The sequence below is a fragment of the Falco cherrug genome, chromosome W, assembly GCF_023634085.1.
Source record: "Falco cherrug isolate bFalChe1 chromosome W, bFalChe1.pri, whole genome shotgun sequence".
In the NCBI taxonomy this organism is placed as follows: Eukaryota; Metazoa; Chordata; class Aves; order Falconiformes; family Falconidae; genus Falco; species Falco cherrug.
This window is the reverse complement of record NC_073719.1, coordinates 7,064,923-7,086,299: the sequence shown is the minus strand read 5'-3', so window position 1 is coordinate 7,086,299 and position 21,377 is coordinate 7,064,923. Positions and strand designations below refer to the sequence as shown.

Below are 21,377 nucleotides of genomic sequence, written 5' to 3'. Positions count from 1 at the left end.
TCTTTTCATAGAGGCCACCTCTGCAGTTCCCCACCCAGCTACCACAACCTTGCCACATACATGCAGTATAAATCCAAACTTTTATTCAAAGCGGATCTTTAAATCTAGTCTGGTTTGTAAAATAACATGGGTAACATTAGAATAGTAATAGATCACCATAGAAAGGCTGGTGGATACTTATCCTACCCAAATAAACTGATCAGAAAGAAAAACCACCTCAGCATCCTAAAGTGACTGTATTTACCTGTGTTTCCACATATTCCACCTTCATTCTATTCTACCAAAAGTGAATCTCAAGGTAAGTTGGTTGCAGAAAAAGTGTGTATTTATACATTTTTGATTGATTATAGTTTTTCCTGATGTCAGTAGCCCTCTGGAGTAAAAAATGCATCAAGTCACAGCAAGAGATAGGCCTAAACTGTTACTACTAGTAATAAAATACTTTAAAGTTAATTGTAGTTACTAGAACTACTTCAAAACAACTCAGTTGTACTCAGTTCACTTATTTGAACTGATGCATCCTTGGGTACTTCTATGATCTTGGAGGTTTTGTCATGACCTAAAAGGTTACCCAGTCTGCAGGTGTGTAGAGATCGTGACCATGGATTCATAGGATTCCATAATATACAATAACACAGAGGCTTATATCCTCTAAATTTCTCTATTTTATTACAGATTACCACAAATATCACACAATTCACTAGCAAGTATACCTATGACTAATAAAATGAATATATATATATCAAGCAATTACAAATTACAATCAGCAATCAATAAAACCAACAATCAATAATATAACAACAACCAATAACAGCAACAGCCAAGTAGATGTATACACTTACAGGTTACTACAGACTTATCCTTAGTGAAGCAAACTTATCATAAATATAAAAGCAGATATAGTTATGAAAGATTATTTATTTGTATAATAATTGTATCAAGTGATTTAGATCTCAGAAGGGGCCAAACCATCCCAGAAGTGGAAAGACAAACCAAACTTCCCCCAGAAATGGGCGCAGAGGGGGATCAATAAGATAAAAAAGAAAGTTCATGCAGAGAACTCAAGCTGTTTAGGTGGTAGTTTGACCCTGGCTGAATACCAGGTGCCCACCAAAGCTGCTCTGTCACTCCCCTCCTGTCCTGGTTTCTGCTGGGATAGAGTTAATTTTCTTCTTAGTAGCTAGTACAGTGCTGTGTTTTGACTATGATGTGAGAACAATGTTGATAGCACACTGATGGTTTTGGTTGTTGCTGGGTAATGTTTATACTAAGTCAAGGACTTTTCTGTTTCTTGGGCCCTGCCAGCGAGAAGGCTGGAATGGCACAGGAAACTGGGATGGAACACAGCCAGGTCAGCTGACCTGAACTAGTCAAAGAGGTATTCCATACCATATGACGTCATGCTGAGTATATAAACTGGGGGAAGAAAGAGAGTGGGGTCATTCGGCATTATGGCATTTGTCTTCCCAAGTAACCATTATGCGTGATGGAGCCCTGCTTTTCTGGAGATGGCCAAACACCTGCCTGCCCGTGGGCAGTAGTGAATGAATTCCTTGCTCTGCTTGTGTGTGCGGCTTTTGCTTTACCTATTAGATTGTTCTAATCTCTACCCTCGAGTTTTACATTCCTTTCTGATTCTCCTCCCCATCCCTCTGGGTGAGGGGAGAGTGGGCAAACAGCTTCATGGCACAATTACCAGCTAGGGTTAGACCACAACACCTCCTCAACCGAACAGGGGGGAAAAAATATAACAAAAGGCTCATGGGTTGAGATAAGGACAGGGAGATCACTCAGCAATTACCATCACGGGCAAAAAAGATTCGACTTGAGGAAATTAATTTATTACCATTCAAATCAGAAAAAGAAAAAATCACCAAAAAAACCTTTCCCACACCCCTCCCTTCTTCCTAGGCTTAACTTCAATCCCAATTTCTCTACCTCCTCTCCCTGAGTGGCACAGGGGAATGGGGGTTACGGTCAGTTCATCACACATTGTTTCTGCCACTCCTTACTCCTCACACTTGTCCCCTGCTCCAGTGTGGCGTCTGTCCCATGGGAGATAATCCTCCATGAACTTCTCCAACATGAGTCCTTCCCACATGCTGCAGTTCTTCACACGCTGCTCCAGCATGGGTCCCCTGTGTGGGTCCACAGGTCCTGCCAGCAAACCTGCTTCAGCATGGGTTTCCCATGGGTCGCAGTCTCCTTTGGGCATCCACCTGCTCCAGCGTGGGGTCCTCCATTGGTTACAGGTGGATATCTGTTCCACTGTTAACCTTCATGGGCTGCAGGGGTCAGCCTGCCTCACCATGGTCTTCACCATGGGCTGCAGGGGAATCTCTGCTCCAGTGCCTGGAGCATCTCCTTTTTCCCTGACCTTGGTGTCTGCAGACTTGTTACCCTCACATAGTCTCACTCCATTCCCTCACTGGCACAAAGTTGGGGTTTCCCCCCCTCCTCCCTTTTTAATATGCTGTCACAGAGATGCTACCAACGTCCTGATTGGCTCAGCTTTGGCTAGCAGCGGGTCTGTCTTGGAGCCAGCTGGCATTGGCTCCGTTGGACATGGGGGAAGCTTCTGGGAACTTCTCACAGAAGCCACCCTTGTAGCCCCCCAACTACCAAAACCTTGCCATGCAAACCCTCTACATTAGGAAAAGTATATGCAGCACAGGAAATTCTCAGAGAGAAAAGCTCCATTTTTGGCAAAAATTAAGTGATTTTTATATCACAGAGACATAAGAAGGCTTAGGACATACTTTTTTGAGCCACCAATAGATACTGTAAATTTCTGGGTTTCACCTGGAATAGCCAAAAGATGATATTTTCTGTTCTTTCCAACTAATTTTTATTTTTCTAGACTATTTTCCTGTTCTTGCAGTTAGAACAGCCAACGGCAGTTACTGATTCCTACTTCCTCAGGATGCTTTCCCCTTTTTCCAGACTATTTTTTACCTTTTCAGATGATAAATTGCTGTTACAGTTCCATGTTTATGCTCTTATCTATGATATCTCAGGAAGTCTCTGGTTTCAAGATACCCAGCTCTACTTCAAAGATGCCAGCTGCACTTTTCAAGGAAGCTTTGGGTTCACAGGCTTAGTTCCCAGGCTATCAATTTCTTCTGTTCGGTAATTTCCCCCTTCTAACGAGGTTGTCTTTATGGCTGCTCATATCAGGTGTAAAAACTACAGTATTTGGCCCACTCAGAAATATTTAGTGTATTGACAGTCTTACAGAAAAAATTGTATTTGAGGAATTAGTGATCTTGGGCAAGCCGTGTCACCCATATTAGGCCTAGTAACCCTTGTTAGCATAAGTGACTGCCCTATGTATGTAACAGTGCCAGAGAACATGGGACTTTTTCAAGCAGATCTTTGAAGAGGCCAAAGCCTGCTATCCTGAAGCCCAGAGTTGTGGTCTTGCTTTTTGCTCTCCTCCCTGCTCTCAGGATCCTGATCTCCCCCATCTCATAATCACTACAGCCAAAGCTGCCTTTGACCTTCACCCATAAACTCTCAGTTGAATGCAAAAAGGCTTTATGCACAAGGAGAGACAAGCTACAAAGGTAGATTAAAGAAATATTGCCTGGGCATGTAAAGATGGTGTCAGGAAAGCCAACTGTGGTAGGTTTACCTTGGCTGGCTGCCAGGTGCCTGCCAAGCCACTCGCTCACTCCCCTTCCTCAGCAGGACAAAGAAAGAAAATAAGGTGATAAAAAGCCCGTGGGTCAAGCTAAAGACAGGAAGATCACTCACCAGTTACCATCATGGGCAAAACAGACTCAACTTGGGGAAGATTAATTTAATTTCTTGAAAATGAAAAATAGAGTAGGATGGTGAGAAACAAAGACAAAACTGAAAACACCTCCTTCCCCACCCTTCTTGCCAAGGTCAACTTCACTCCTTCATTCCCGACTCTTCTGTCTCCTCCTCCCCATTTTAAGAACTACTCCAGTGTGATTACATTCCATGGGGTGCAATCTTTCAGGAATGGATTGCTCCAGTGTGGGTCCCCCACAGGCTTCAGTTCCTGCCAGAAAAACTGCTCCTGCGTGGTCTTCTCTCCATGGGCTGCAGTTCCTGCCAGGAGCCTACTCCAGCATGGGCTCTCCACAGGCTGCAGCTTCCTTCAGGGCACACCCATAGCTCTGGTGTGGGGGTCCTCCAAGGGTTGCAGTGTGGATATCTGCTCTGAGGTGGTCCTCCATAGGCTGCAAGGGAGCAACCTACTTCACCATAGTCTTCTCCAGAGGCCGCAGGGGAATCTCTGCTCCGGCGCCTGGAGCACCTCCTCCTCTGACCTTGATGTCTTCAGGGTTGTTTCTCTCACATTTTTATCACTCCTCTCTCACAACTGCTGTGCAGCATTTTTTACCCTTTCTTAAATAAGCTTTCACAGAGGTGCCACCAGCTGCACTGATTGGCTTATCTTTGGACAACAGTGTGTCTGTTTTGGAGCTGGCTAGAATCAGCTCTGTCTGACATGAGGGCAGCCCCTGGTCTCTTCTCACAAAGGCCACTCCTGCAGCACTGTGCCCCCCCCCCCCCCCAACTTTGCTATGCAAAACCCAATACACCAATACTCACCTGAACTTTAGACTTGCAAGGAACATCAAGGACAAAAAAAAGAAGCTCTACTGCAGAAAATATCATAGCAACATTGTATCAACAACGTAGCAAAAATCAATGGGAGACCTTATAGGAGGAGAAGGTTGTAGAGCAGGGGTCCTCAAACTTTTTAAACAGGGGGCCAGCACGCAGATTAAGTGGCAGGAAGTCATCTGCGGCTACTTGGTTCCCCCACCCAGCCCCCGGTGTGTGTGTGTGTGGGTGTGTGTCTGTAAATACCGGGGGCCAGATTGAGGACCCTGGGGGGCCGTATCCAGACCACGGGCTGTAGTTTGAGGACCTCTGTTGTAGAGGATTGAAGATGGGTTAATTAGCATTGATAATATACAGCTGTGGGCTGGCTTCAGGGGCTGCAGGTTGGCTGATGTAGATAAGGTGCAGCTGTGGCTGGATCTGTTAAGTGGTTGGGCAGCCAAGGAAGAGAGAGGAGGAAGAAGGAGAAAGAAGGGAGAGTACCCTGGATGAGGAGAGACTAGGAGAAGGCAGCAGAGGGACTGGCATGAAGAGTATGTTGGTATGTGATGGTAAAAGACCTTGTTGCAGCTAGCTAGTTTGGAGAGTGCTGTGACAGAAGGTGATTTTATTTAAAATAGAAACTGAAACAAAATAAGTGTCAGTCATAGTTTCACACTCAAAAGCAGCACAGTAAGCATCTAAGAAGTCTGTCCAGCAGTCAGGCACATGTCAAGGTCCTGAGTGCAGTAGTAGGCCTTAATGGCCCTGACTAGCCTCAACTGAGGTTTTCACCCATGGGCCCAGGAGATCCATTTAAACTCAGCCATGAGCTATGTTGTAGAAGTGCCTGTCTCCAGCTCAGCCACAGCCATGACTGTGCCAGGAAATGGCTGCCTGTTGAACTGGATCCTGAGCTGCAGACTCACTTCCTGGCTTGACCTCGGACCTGCCCTATCATCATGAAATTGCCTGATGATGTAGACTTTTGGTTGATCCTGGCTACCCTTCTCGAGTCTGCTTTGGTTGGGTATTGTGGGACTGGGCCCTGGCTGGCAAGGCCTCTACCCTGCTGGTCTTGTTGTCATGTCTAGCTCCTTGCTTCCCATCCCTTAGGGAGAAGCAAGTCCTCCTTGCTCCTGACAGCACCAGGTCTATGCATGTTCAAGCCATCCATCCAGCAGTCAGGCAGCAAGATGCCAGATGTTAGGTGATGACATGGAGGACAAGGGATGCCAGCTGTCAAGTCTTTCTAATGTATCCTGGGTTATTCTTAGGTTAGTGATCACGTGCAAGTTTTGGATATGCTTTTTTGTACCCTTTTGGAGCTGACAGTGATCAGTGTCTCCACCCTATCCCACCCCTGTGACTGTTACAGGTGAGCAAACAACCCATACTGGATCTGGATACCGGGGTTTATTTGAGAAACAATGAAATTAGAGCTTTTTACCCTACTTGGTGATCTTACAAACACATTCACTTCCCCCCCCCCCAGCAGTACATTCACTATGTCTGTACTTCCTATCAGGAAGATCACTAGATCACTGCTGGTCCAGGAGGGTTGAGCAGATGAAAGTCATGTTGGTTTTGTGCTGTGCAGCTTGCTCCCAGTTACCAGTCTCAGGCATTATTGGCCAAGATTCCTGCATGTCCCCCTGCATTTGTCTCCACACATCTCCCTGATCTTCCCCCACTTCCAGGATCTTTCCTCCAGCCAAGATCTTCACTTTCTTTTTGCCAGGCCTCCTTCTTCTTTTTGGTAACCCAAGCCCCCAGTTTTCCCAATTTAAATAGTCCATGTGCAGAAGCACAACACGTGATCAGGCTCCTAATTGGTGGTTCTGTTTCTGAGTTGGAGGAATCAAGATGTGACACACTTCTTTAGTCCAAGTATTAGTTATCAAAATTTACAAACAGTCTGTACTGGTTGCAGCTAGCAAGTCACAGGCTTGTGCTTGAGAGTACTAAAGTTCAATTTTGGATGTTTACCCACACATAATTATCTGCAGCCTGTCAGCATTCACAATTTAAGCTCACAATTCTTTCTGCCTACCACAGCGAGTCATCAGGAATTGTTCACTGTTCTTTGTTTCCAGACCTGGATGTCTTCTGTAATGGCTGGTGGATGTGCTGAGGTCTTGATGACCTGCTAATCTGGGTGCCATTAACGTATACAATTGAGAGCCTTTGTTCTGCTGTGTGTTCCTTCTGGTGTCTCCACACACAAAGGTTCCCATTCCTTCTCTATTCACACTAATCTTAGCCTTTCTATAAAAACTCTCTATGCTGCTGCTACAACAGCAGCAAAAGGCTGACCAAGGAAAAACTGGGACCGTTGCTGAATAGGGCAGACGATTTAGTGACAGTGGACACAGATAAGGTTGAGGCACTCAGTACCTTCTTTGTGTCCATCTTCACTAGCAAGGTCTCCCATGCCTCTGTGCTTAGTGAAAGGGTTCAAGAGGGAGAATTACCAGAAGCGGATGAGGATCAAGTCAGGGATTACGTGCGTGAACTCTACCCATACAAGTCCATGAGACCTGACAGGTTGCCTCCAAGGGTGCTGAGAGAGCTGGCTGATGTCCTTGTAAGGCCATTCCATACCATCTTTGAAAAGTCATAGTTGTCTCATTGGAAAGGAGGAAGTTCCTGATGACTAGATGAAGGCAAATATTGCATCCATCTTCAAAAATGGCCAAAAGGCCAATCTAGGGAACAACAGACTGGTCAGCCTCACTTCAGTCCCTGAGAAAATAATGAAACAAGTCCTCTTGGACAACAGTTCTGGGCATATGGAGGAGAGGGCTACTAGAAACCGTCATTAAGGATTTACCAAAGATAAATCGTGCTTGACTGACTTGGTTGCCTACTTTGATTAAAATAGTTATGGTTGTGGACATTTACCTCAACTTTATCAAGGTTTTTGACACTGTCTCCCATCCTATGCTTGTATCCAACTGTTATGGTCTGGATGGGGGCGAAGGGGGGTGCAACTAGATTGGTGAAAAAGTAGCTGGATGATCAAGCTCAAAGGATAGCGGTTGCTGTGTCATATTCTACCCGGAGGCCAGTGACAAGTGTGGAGTACTACAGGGGTCTATCCTGGAACCTGTCCTGTTGAACACCATTTTCAATGACCTGGAGGTGGCAACAGAGTGCACTCTTCTCAAGTTTGCAAATTATGCTCTTAAGGACAGGGCTGCCATTCAGAGAAACCTAGACAGGCTGGAGAAATGGGCCCATCAGAACCTCATATAACTCAACAAGAACAAGCACCTAGTCTTGTACCTGGGAAGGAAGAACCCCTTGCAAAGATACTGGCTGAGGACTGCCTGGCTGGGGAGCAGTTCTGCTGAAAAGGACCTGGGTGCTCTTGATAGGCAGCAAGCTGAACATGAGCCAGCAGTGTGTCCTGGCAGCAAAGGCGGCCAACATAATTCTGGGCTGTATTAACAGTAGTGTAGCCATTAGATCAAGGAAAGTGATTATCCCCCTTTACTTAGCATTCATTAGACATGGAATACTGTGACCAGTTTTGGGTCACGTACAATACAGGAAAGACATTGATCAACTGAAGCACATCTAATGGAGGGCCACTGAGATCATCAGGGGCCTGGACCACATGCTCTATTAGGAGAGACTGAGAAAACTGGCCTTTTTCAGCCTGAAGGCTTTGGAGGGGACCTGACAGCAGCCTTCCAGTACCTACAAGGAGGTTATTAAGAAGGCAGAGCCAGGCTCTTCACACTAGTGCATGGTGGGAGGACAGGAGACAATGGGCATAAGTGGAAATAAGAGAGGCCCTGACTGGATAGGAGAAACTTTTTCTCTATGAGGATGGTCAAGCATGGGATCAACGCGCCCAGAAAGGTTGTGCAGTCCCCATCTTTGGAGGTTTTCAAAACCAGACTGGATAAATATATTTAGTTATCTGCAGTTTGCAGCTGAGACAGCTACTATCTTTGCAGGTGTAGGGAAAAGACTCAAGATATTTGTTATCACAAGGAGCTAGTGGCCTTGGACAAAAGTCTGGCAACATGTTTAGTGCTAGTTTGCTCTGTATAAGAAAGGGACATAAAACCAGCGTGTGATGGAAAAAAAGTGAGGAAGCCCCTGTCAGTTTGAGCCTTGATACAGACAGGACTATGCAGCATGCTGTACACCAGATGAGAGATCCATCTGATGCCATCACCTTGGGCTCCTGGTATCAGAAGGGACGTAAGACATTCTAATTCAATTACTATCATCGGTTCCATATAGCTTCTGGTTTTTGAGTCAATAAACAACCTCTTTTTCTCACATCCTGGATGTGGTATGTTGTTTCCTTGAATCCTCATTGTCTGCCCAATAGCTAGACAGAACAGCAGATAACCTGAGGATAAAACACAAGTGTTCCAGACATTAGTACTAGGGCCAAGAAAGGAGCTTCCATCAGCTGATCTATTGCTTATTTTTTACTAATACTTATCCCACTGTATACTACAACAGACTTAGACTTTACTATATCATAATTAGAGCCTACAAGAAAAAAATAGCTAGTGTTGCATAACAGCTAGTTTATCTGTGTCAGCAACTGCTGGTAAGATCTATGAGAACTATTTATACCAACTCATTTACTTGGGTTAGTCAAACTATTATTCTAAAATGCATTCCAAACCCTGTGTGCGATCAGAGCAATGCAGCAGAGGGCCAAGTAAACAATAGATCTGGCTCAAGGAGCATACAAATAATAGACTCCTGTAAAAACATGTGACAAATATTTATACTGATATTTGAGGTACAGACTCTCCCTTGAAATAGCTCAGCTACAGAGTACATGTTTATGGACAGAGCTGCTATAGAAAGAGCAAGTTTGAAAAGTTTCATAGAAATTTTGGATTGCAGAGGCTCTGACACCAGGCTTGTTCTGGGAATAGCATTTGAACCCAAGATCCTAAACCACAAGGCTTTTAAAGATCGTCCTATTTCTCAGTACTTAAGTTGATAATTTCAGAAATCATTCACTTAATAAAAAGTTTTAGTTTAGCAGTGTATGAAATACCTGCCAAAACCAGACTTACAAGTGCTTGGCTCTTGACTGTGATCAAGCTTTGTTGAAAGCAGAATCTCATCCCACCCACTGTACCTGAAAGTCTCCTTTTGTTCTCTTCAACTAATAATTTTCACTCCATTATAGAACTAGCTTTAAAAAATTAGTTTTAAAAATTTAGTTAATTTAAACTAAAGTCTTAAAACCAAAAGTTTCTCAGTGACCATACAACCCAAAGATCATATGTAAGCAATTGTTAGTTATATGGGGGGGAGGGGAACAACACACAAGACTTTTTTTATGAAAGCAAAATGTAACATTTAAATCCTCTTAGAAGAGGTAGAGAGCCAGTGTTTTAATTGATGCCATTCAGATCTGCAGTACTGATGTCATACCAATTTATTGCTAATGATAAAACCAGATTTAAGAGCTATGCCAGCAATATAGCAGTATAACTGTGATCTTCAATATTCATAGAATAAGACATACCCATATCTAATAACAATAGCAGATTCCACCAGAAATCCATCACTTATTGTAAACATTGTATTTGTGCAAGTTCTTTTTCAAACTTTAATTCCCAAAATCATGAAAGGCAAATTTAGTAGCATAAAACACATTCAGTTTCATGTTTGGCAATGAGAACCCCATTCTTCATAGACAACCAAAAACCTAGCAGCACATTTTCAAACATTATTACAACTGTTTCTGGATTACCCTCCGTCCAAATCCCTCCCCACTCAAAGCACCAAAAATAAAGTGCGATGCCCATAAAAATGTCTTAAGAAAATAGCCACGTTCTTTTATTTGCAATAATGATAATAAAAATAATAATAATAATAAAAAGAGCACTTTGCCTCAGTCTTAACAGTGCTATACTGTGTCCATCATTTTGGGTTCTTCATCTTTCAGTAGCATTGAGTTTAAATTGGAAACACTTCTGTTTATGCAACCTTGTCGATCATTTGCATTCTGCAACAAATGAAGAATTCAAAGCTTAATCTCAATGCATACATACACTTACAGATAACTAAATCAAGCTCTTTATTTTGCTTGTCTTAAGATAAGTTTGTAATAAAATAAAATTTCTTAAAAAACAACAACCCAGACAGTATTGTCATAATGTGAGTGTCAAGAAGCTTCTTTAAATTTAGCTAGCATACTATCACCTTATTTACTTAGGGTTCAGTTACCAGATCTTATCAAACAGGTACCTTGACCAAAATTATTTCAAAGTACTTTAAATTTTGTCTCCTTCCCCAACATCCAGCTTTTAAACCCTTTTAAATTTTAATCTTCAGCCCAAGATGTGATCATCACCAGCACTGAAACCAAAGGCCCCGGTGTTCCAAAATAAAGATAAAACCAAGGGCAGAATATCGTAACACAGTGTAAATTTTCCTTAGACTTGACTACCTGTAGGTTTCCATTAATAGGATTAGTCATTTTCAGTTGAAAGCTCATTTCGCCTCCTGTGATGCAAAGTATATTTAATTCTAGCGCCTGAACAGGTTAATGATGCAGTTTTCCATTTAGCACAATTATTCAAGGGCACTGAACTAACATATGCCTTTTAATGCTATAAATTGTGAGAGCTTTGAGAAACAATCTCTCTTGCATATTGCTAATAGTGCATGTTAGAAATGACAGTGCTTCACGTATGGAGAGGCCTATTCCTAGATCTCAAAAAGTACATCTTCTCAAGAGTGTAGCAAAAATCTATTCCTAAAAGAGTTGTTATATTCATTTTTGGAAATAAAAAGCCTACCTGTGACAAAGACTCCAGTCCTACAATACCAGTATAGACACTGGGATTCTGTACTGACGTAGGTATAAAGGCTTGAGACTGTGAACAGATTCTCACTCTTGATTTGAATGCTTCAAGCTCAGTTTTAAAAGCTTCCAAATAGCCTTCTTCCCCTGCCTGTAAAAAGAAGAGTGAAATATTTTTCATCTCAGCCAGATTTACTTCTAGTTGTAAGCATACATACTGCTAAAGAGAAGTCTTGCAGTAATGCATATTATACTCATTAAAGGATAATGGTTTGTACAAGTCAATAACAATATTACCACCAGTCAGCTTAAAAAGAAGATTCAGGTATGCTGTTTTTTGTTTGTTTGCTTTGTTTCAAAGAGAGACTTTAGCATTTGATGGGTATAGCAACTGAGTTATTCATCTGAGAACATGTAAGAACAAAACAAATATAATTTTAATCCTTCCTTTATGCCACCTCAGAAGCCAATACCCTTAAGAGAAAAGGTACTAATGGCAGCACTCAATTCAAAAGCAAAGCATGATTCAAAGTGGGTGTCAACTGAAGTCCTTAAAGCAGCATTAAGATCAGCATGATTTGATTCTTCAGTCTTGGATAACTTAATATAGAACCTGCATCAAACCACAGCTTCAGTCTTCTCACATCTTTCTCTCCCTCTCAGCATTCCAGAGCTAACTATGACTGACTGAAGAGAAACAGACTCCAAATTGGGCCCTGCCATAAACTGTATAGAGAGGAATTATGATAAACGAAATAGGACACTTGGTTCTTAGACACATTCATGTTTGCGCTGTAATTTAGGTGGCACTTCACTTTTCCACACTCCTGTAGTTCCCATGCTATGTTCTGCTTTCCCTCTGGCCTAACAAAAATCCATGGAACTTCCATTCTCAAGATCAGAATTATGCAAAATGTTCATCCTAGAATGAACTGCCAACAAAACACCACTTCCCCATAAGCTTGATTCAGTTGGTAACATATTTAACCTCCAACTGTCAGGAAGAAAGCTCCTTCAGAACACTGATCCCTTGCAAGGGTATCAAGAGTTTCAGTGTTATACAAGTTCTGACTTACTTTGGCTTTTTGGAAAAATAGACGAAAACAGCCTCTTGGATCCACATTGCAACTTCTGGCCATTTCTATAATAAACTGCATCACAACTGCTTGGTGTGCTATTTGTTCCATCAGAGCTCTTTTCTGAAAAGAGAAATTACATAATTACAGAAAGTATCTTTAAAAGTATAACTCTATCTAGAAATCAGCAACATCTTTGCATTTGATTCCTAAAGAGGAAAGAACTGATACTGACAGAAGCAAAGGGACTGTTAATTAGCTGAGACTAGATCTAATGTAGTAATGTGTTTTGGAGGCTTCCTTCAATAAGATAACATAGACATGAGAAGACAGGGAGAAGATTAATTAAATGGCTCATCAATTTGGACAGCTTTTCTGTAGTGTAAGTGGGAAATTGCATACTTTTAAGCGGTTTAAAGGTCTTCCTAGTACCTGTTCAGCTTCTAGATGAAAACACCATAAGATGAGATATTTAGCTGTTTCTTCACATACAAGATATGGATGGTCAGACAAAAATCTTTGACTGTCATCCCATCTGCCCAGCATACCTGATTAAAAAAAAACCCAACAACATGAATTAACACATTCAATACGGAGAAGTGATTTAATGCAGTGAAGATGTTATTCAAATTTACATACCACTACAATCTCCTTCACACTTCATTGTTACCTTAGAAGAACACCATGCAAATAAAACTGAACTCTATATTTTTTGGTTATTAAAACACCTCCCAGTGCTAAAAGAACATTACCAATAAGGTATGCTCAGACTAAAGATACTGAAATATAGTTAGCTGCTACTGTTAAGATCTTATTTTTATTGTATCTCTGGCAGCGTTAAAAACAGGTTAACTGTAAATGGTTTTCACACACTGTAACCAAGTAGTATCTATACCTATTTATTAAGAATTTGATAGTATAACAAAATTGATGGATGGAGATTTATAGTCAGTGATTTTGACAGAAGTGCTTGCAAGTTAAGACAAATAGAAATGAAAGCATAATCATAGTCTAAAATTAATATGCTTTGACATGGTTTGCTAGGGTTTAGGAAATAAAAAGCTATTTTTATAACCAAGTTCAAGCATTAAGGTCAAAAACAGGAGAGCCAACTCAGTGGTTGAAAGTTAACTAGAAGACTTAATTGTAGTAAGTAGCATGAAACTACCTTCATGGAAAGACCTGCAGGTTAAAAGTCAGAACTCAAAATTCAAACAGTGAGATGATCACCTCCCCCTCATTTCCTTCATATGATTTAATTGCCCTAATACACATATTAGTAATATTTTACTGCTTGCCAGTATTAGATACAAAGTTTTACCCTTCTATCACTCATATATTTATATATTTAAAAATAAAAGATCGGTTCCATCTCTACATAGTCTTAACAGCTGTTTTGCAGATATTTACCTTTTATCATTCACCTCCCCTCATGGATTAACAGACAGAAAACCCCCAGCTATTTATTGGAGGCAGGTCCCAGGCACTTTTACATGCAGGAATTGCATCTCCATTAATGCCCCTGTCATTTCCCATGGAACAGCAGAAAAAGTTGCTAGAATTTTAATTTTTATGACTTGAAAAACTTTTTCAGTTCTATGTTGACTCAAGAAGTTCTCATTGATCATAGTAACCAACGGGCTTCTGTGCTTTACAGCTTCCATTACTTTGAAATGGTTATTTGTTATGATGCCACATCGCCTGTCCTGAGAAACAAGAATCTAGATACTCTCCTCGCCAGATGTTTCATTTGTTAGCATCCATTTTCTACAACAGTAATAACAATAACGAAAAAAAGAAATAGACCTACACAAATTCTACAGGAGATTAAACTGCAAAATGTTGGAAGCAACATACTTACCAAAGTATCTAATCTTTTGTTCATGTTTCTGTATAAATGATTTAGATATATCTTCATCTTCTACTTCTTTTCTTTTATATTGACTAATAAAACTCTAAAGATGAGAAAAAACTATTATAGAATCTCCACATATACCTTTTTTGACCTATAGGATTATTTTAATTCATTACTACTTAAAGGGCAATGTTCTAGTTTTAAACACAGCCCAGCAAACACACATGTACCCAACACTTCATGTACCCAGGAAGGTTATTTACTAAAACACAGCTCATCTAATTAATAATAGGGTGAAAAATGCCTTATCATATTATTCTTCTGAGCAATAATATATCTCAAAGTTCTATGCACGAGTAGGAACTTACTGATCTATAAACAATGAGAAATATCTATACCATCTAGCCCTGATGAAGCTAACTCAGTGGAATTATGAAAAATGATGGTTCATATTCAAGTTAAGTGCTGAAAACAAAACTGACATTTACTATGAAGACAGCTTGTGCTAACATAATCTGTATTAAGAAATTAACGTTATTAGAGGCAAACTGTGCATGTTTCAAATGTGAGAATTTAGCATAACAAAGAAACAAACTTAATGTGAAGAACTTTTTCTCATCCTTGGTTTTGGCAACAGTTGCTATAAGGGACAAATATAAGTTCTGACTCCCAGTTAAAGGAGGTGTCATACACATTCATGATATCAGTGCAACATGTCCTCTTCAATAGGACAAATTAAGAAAGAAAAACATTCAAGACATTACAATAAGCACTATACTAAATATAGAAAACACTCAAGAAGAGAAATAAATGGAATAAAAAAGGCTTATAATTGTTTTCATACACATTTATAGGCCATACCTTATTAAATACCTCCTTACTAAATGAATCTGTATTCCATATTTTCTGTCTTTCCCTCTGTATTAGTGCTGCTTCTTTTCTTCTCCATTCTTCCTCTCTCTGTCTCAGTTCTGAAGCTTCAGTCTGTGCTTTGGCATATTCCTGATCAATGGATTCCGAATTATGCAGTGCTAAACTACCAAGTTTCTGCTGGGCTTCTGCTAGATTCCATTTGGATTCTACAGAGTTCTTCACAAACTCTTTTTGGTTTTGACAGATTAATTCAATACCTTGAATATACGTCTGTGTCTGTGTGGAAAACAAAACATGCTGTTTATGGAAGGAAAATTGATAGAATTTATGAAGCATATAATTCCCAAATAGAACACTGACATGGAAGGCATCGTAAAAACAATATTATATTCACAACAGTGACTAAACACAATATTGTTCAGCTAAATTACTTTTAACGGAAACTTCTACTTCAAGCTTTCTAAACCTAATTGAAAGATACTTACAGAATCATGGATCAAGTATTACCACCAATAATACAGTCTCCAGACTGTATATCATAAAAATATTTTCTAGATAAAAGGATTTTCCACACTCTCCTCTGGCTATCTTTATTCTGCAAAATTAGCAATAGCCAAAATAGCAGAATACTTGCAAGACATACTTCTGAGAAGAAAGCATCTGCTTTATGATGTTGTGGTTTAACCCCGGCCAGCAACCAAGCACCATGCAAAAACTTTGACTGGGCAGGACCAGCTCAGCTAGCAGATCCTCTGGTATTAACCAACCAGGTAGCCTTTGCTAAATGTTTATCCCAATGTTTGAAGGTCCCACAACCCATTGCTTTCAGCGTAGTCTTTAACAATCCATTACATTGTTCAATTTTCCCAGAGGCTGGTGCATGATAGGGAATGTGATATACCCACTCAACGCCATGTTCTTTGGCCCAAGTGTCTATGAGATTGTTTTGGAAATGAGTTCCATTGTCTGATTCAATTCTTTCTGGGGTGCCATATCGCCACAGGACCTGTCTTTCAAGGCCCAGAATAGTGCTTTGGGCAGTGGCATGGGGCACAGGGTATGTTTCCAGCCATCCGGTGGTTGCTTCCACCATTGTAAGCACACGGTGCTTGCCTTGGTGGGTCTGTGGGAGTGTGCTATAGTCAATCTGCCAAGCCTCCCCATATTTATATTTCTGTCATCATCCTCCATACCACAGAGGCTCAAACCGCTTGGCTATATTGCAATGCATGTTTCACATTCATGGATTACCTGTGCGACAGTGTCCGTGGTTAAGTCCACCCCTCAATCTCAGGCCCATCTATATGTTGCATCTTTTCCTTGATGGCCTGAAGTGTCACAGGCCCACTCAGCGATAAATAATTCACCTTCATGTTGCCAATCCAAATCTACTTGAGCCACTTCAATCTTGGTTGCTTGATCCACCTGCTGGTTGTTTCAATGTTTCTCAGTGGCCTGACTTTTGGGTACATGAGCATCTACATGACGTACCTTTACAGCCAGATTCTCCAACCGAGTGGTGACATCTTGCCATAATGCAGCAGCCCAGATGAGTTTACCTCTACATTACCAATTGCTCTCGCTTCCATTGCTGCAGCTACCCCCACAGGGCATTTGCCACCATCCATGAGTCAGTATAAAGGTAAAGTATCAGCCACCTTTCTTGTTCAGCAATGTCTAAATCCAGCTGGATAGCTTTCAATTCTGCAAACTGACTCAATTCACCTTCTCCTTCAGCAGTTTCTGCAACTTGTCATCGGAGACTCCGTACAGCCACCTTCCACCTTCAATGCTTTCCTACAATATGGCAGGACCCATCAGTCAACAAGGCATATTGCTTCTTATGTTCTGGCAGTTCATTATACAATGGGGCTTCTTCAGCACGTCACCTCTTCCTCTGGTGACATCCCAAAATCTTTACCTAGTGGCCAATCCATAATAATTTCCAAGTTACCTGGATGATAGGGATTTCCTGTTTGAGCTCGTTGTATAATCAGCATGACCCACTTACTCCATGTAGCATCAGTTGCATGATGTGTAGAAGAAATCCTCCCCTTAAACATCCATCCCAGCAATGGCCACCAGGGTGCCAAGAGGAGCTGCGCTTAAGTACCAATCACTTCCGAAGTGGCTGCATGGTGCTTGGTTGCCGACTGGGGTTAAACCACGACAGATGTCAAATAACAATAGAGTAACTATTACTACCTACCTTCCAGCATGCATTAATATTACTGTGGTGGGTTGACCTTGGCTGGCTGCCAGGTGCCCACCAAGCCACTCTCTCACTACTCCTCCTCAGCAGGACAGAGGAAGAAAATAAGATGAAAAAAAGCTCGTGGGTCAAGATAAAGACAGGAAGATTGGTCACCAATTACCATCACAGGCAAAACAGACTCGACTTGGAGAAGTGAATTTAATTTATTTATAATTAAAAATAGAGTAGGATGGTGAGAAACAAAGACAAAACTGAAAACATGTTGTTGTTCGTTTCCCCCCCCCCCCCTTCTGAAGATCAACTTCACTCCATTGTTCCCGACTCCTCTGTCTCTTCCTCCCTGTTCTGAGCAGTGTTGGGGGGATGGGGAATGGGGGTTGCACTCACTTTGTATCAGTTCCTCTCTGGCGCTCCTTCCTCCTCACACTTTTCCCTTGCTCCAGTGTGGGGTCCTTCCCATGGGCTGCATTTCTTCAAGAACTGCTGCAGTATGGATCTGTTTCATGTTATACAGTCCTTCAGGAAAAGACTGCTCAAACATGGGTCCCCCACGAGCTGCAGCTCCTGCCAGTACCCTGATCCAGTGTGGGCTCTCCACCAGCTGCAACTTCCTTCAGGGCACATCCACCTGTTCCTGTGTGGTGTCCTCCATGGGCTGTAGTGTGGATATCTGCTCCAGCACGGTCCTCTCCATGAGCTGCAGGGAACAACTGCTGTGGCACGTGGTACTCTCCATGGGTTCCAGAGAATCTCTGCTCCGATGCCTGGAGCACCTCCTCCTCCTCTTTCTTCTCTAACCTTGATATCTTCAGGGTTGTTTCTCTCAAATTTTTTCCTCACTCCTCTCACAACTGCTATGCAGTATTCTTTTGACCTTTCTTAAATATGCTTTCGCAGAGGTGCCACCAGCTTTGCTGATTGGCTCAGTTTTGGCCTGCAGTGGGTCCATTTTGGAGCTGGCCTCTGGCCAGCTCTGCCTGACGTGAGGGCAGCCCCTGGTCTCTTCTCACAGAGGCCACCCATGCAGCCCCCCCCAACATTGCCATGTAAACTCAAAACAAATGCTCACTGCATGTCCTCTGATCTTATCCTGGACTATTAGTGAAAGTGGAATTTAAGCTACGAATTAGTTGGGGCACAAGATAAGCATCCCTTTCCTTCTTCCAAACATACTGAGAGTCACTAACAAGTAGGAGATAGAAATGATTTCTTACACCACAGTATTTATATTGCCTACAGATGTACACTAGAAACTCAGCAGTTCCAGATTTTTTTTCTTTCTCTAAACCATCTGCAGGCTACAAACAGGATGCAGGCTCTCTCTTCAAAAGGAGCCCCATGGACAAGACAAGGGCTAATGAATCATAAAATCATTTAGGTTGGAAAAGACCTCTGAGATCAAGTCCAACTGTTAACCCAGGACTGCCAAGTCACCACTAAAATATGTGCCTAAGCGCCACATCTATGCATTTTTTAAACACTTAGAAGGATGGTGATTCCATTACTTCCCTGGGCAGCCTGTTCCAGTATTTGACCACCCTTCCAGTGAAGAAATTTTGTTGAAGCAGGAGGCTCGGACACAACTTATACGACCAATATGATCAAGTTAGTGCCACTTTATTAAAAGACTTACAGCAATTTATACTCTCAGCAAGAGATACACACGCTACATAGGCTTTGTTATGTAAAAAGTGATAGGTTAAAACCACTCGTCCACACGCTTCCACCTCCCTTATGATTGGTCCCAGTGTGGTGCCCACACGCTGCTCCCCCCTCGTGCAGGCATCCTGTTTTTTCTCATCCCTCTGTCCAACTCCCCCATCTCTCAGTGAACACACAGCCTCCCTATCTCCCCTGGCCTTGCACACGTCCTTCACAACACCTGCAGCTTGTTAGGGCTGCGGCCTGTTATTACAACCAAGTTATGCGGTCTGGATTGCTCATAATATGCCCGTTTTCTTCCAGCCACTCCACAAATCCCCCTTTTTTGTTTTTGAGCAATCCAGACCCCTTTTATCATTCGGTTCATCATTCTCATAAAGCAATTCCACACACAGCCCAATATCCTTAAAAAGATTACTATGGCAATTAATATCGTTATCCCGTGCAGAAACAAATCTTTTAACCCTCCAGTAATTCCTAAACTCTGTAGCCAGTCCATTAACCCATACTCAAGCTTTATGGCCTGTACATTTTTTCTTAACTCAGCAAGCCGCTTATGAATAGAGTTCGAGTGATCAGTCAAATTCATACAACACTTTCCTTGGCGCTGTTCACTATAGGCTACTCTTTACTGTTCATGCTGTTTCCTTATCTTCTAGAGGTGAGATCACATTCCTCCTTTGTTTCTGTCTCATCCTAGTTTCTTCTCATACTCCCTCAAAGTTATTTAATGTCGCGACGGAGGGAAGACACAGTCACTCAATATGAGTGATCAGCAGACTTCATTTATTGTCTCTTACAGTCACCTTTTATGCCTTCTTATAATTAGCTCATACATATTACAAAAGTTAAGCTCATTATTGGTTAGTTGCCTAAATACCAAGCCCGCCCCTAGTTTCTCTTCTGTAGTTTTCTGTTCCCACCTGCAACATTCTTTTCCCACCGAAATCTTCCTGTTATTGTGTAACAAGAACAGCCAAAGACAGTGTATTTTTGCTTTACTTCAGATAAGCTGAGAGCGATGTGCATTTTTGTCCAGCCAGCTGGACTATGTCTATGTGACCCTTTTCAGCTAGCCAGTTATCCACAATTCCCCCGTTTTTATTTTGGGCGACATAGGCTTGGTTGACCATTTTCAATAACAGCGTTTTAACACAGGAAAATACACAGCCAACTTATAAAATCTCAGTTCAGAAGTATAATTCCTGAAATACTTGAAAAATAAAGTTAGCTTGAAGCTTTAATTTAGATGCTCTTTCTGTTCCAGTGATATAAAAAGTTTAAAAAATTCAAAGGTAATTTTAAAGTTCTGAACATGGACTAATGCAAGCTCAAAACCCAAAAAGAAACCAAACGGATGTTTGACTAGGAATATTTGCAAATATTTTAGTGGAAAATCCCTGACCATTAACAATTTTCTGTCCAAATAACAACTGCCCTTATGCAACCAACCAGTCCATACATTTTCTGAAGAATACCTCATTGATATCAAAGAATTAACAAAGGGGAAAAATTAGTTCTAAGCTATATACATTCATAAGTGGATTTTTCAATAGTTACATACAGATTTACACACTAAGCCATAATGGCTTGTAGGCGATACACACAAGAAGAGTACGTTGCTTATCTGTCTGAATGTCTATGCTAAATTTGACAACTATGCCACAAGCCAAGCCTACATGGGTGCTGTATGCTATGCACGTTCCTTAACAAACAGAAGTATAATAGACAAATTCCCAAGATCTAGTCCCCAACCTAATTATATTATTTTGTAGCCAATTAAGGAAAATAACACAAATGTGCATATCTACATGTGCACACACGTTTTAGTTCAGAACCAATCTGTGATAAAAGGCCTTAGCCTTATGGCATCATCGAATCTTAACGAGTACAGTAATTAAAAATGCAGTCTTACTGTAAGTGCGATTTATGCTGACATTCCCTCAAATGCTACACGTGAGTATTTCTCACTCAACTGCCTCAAGTTAAAATAGTAGTATTTGTTAATATGTATTAAAAAATCATTAATTCTCTAGAATAGCAGTTGACTTTCATAACACTATGTAAGCAAAAGAGGCTTAAGATGGGTTTTCTGAATACTAACAATTTATTTTAGACTGTCTAAACTCAGGTCTTGAAAGATTTCACTCTGCCAGACATAGAAACACTGTTGCACTCCAGTTGTGATATCCCTTTTCCCAAGTTGTCACATGCACATCTCGCTCAAGCAACATTATTGTTAAAGTTTCTCTCTGCTACATAAAAGCATATTGCACTTGTAGATACAAAAGACAGCACCCTTACTTAGATTAT

General features: G+C 41.4%; 1 protein-coding gene across 1 annotated transcript; it reads right to left on the bottom strand.

Moving 5' to 3' along the window:
* Positions 1 to 4,561: 4,561 nt before the first annotated feature.
* LOC129734470 (hsp90 co-chaperone Cdc37-like 1) lies at positions 4,562 to 19,789 on the bottom strand. The gene is made up of 7 exons (XM_055698024.1): positions 15,176 to 19,789; positions 14,321 to 14,414; positions 12,892 to 13,007; positions 12,460 to 12,582; positions 11,379 to 11,534; positions 10,468 to 10,582; positions 4,562 to 8,953 (listed from the first exon to the last, which is right to left on the bottom strand). The coding sequence occupies exons 1-6, from the start codon at positions 15,521 to 15,523 to the stop codon at positions 10,484 to 10,486; spliced, it is 936 nt and encodes a 311-aa protein (XP_055553999.1). The 5' UTR covers positions 15,524 to 19,789; the 3' UTR covers positions 4,562 to 8,953; positions 10,468 to 10,483.
* Between the last annotated feature and the right edge of the window lie 1,588 nt (positions 19,790 to 21,377).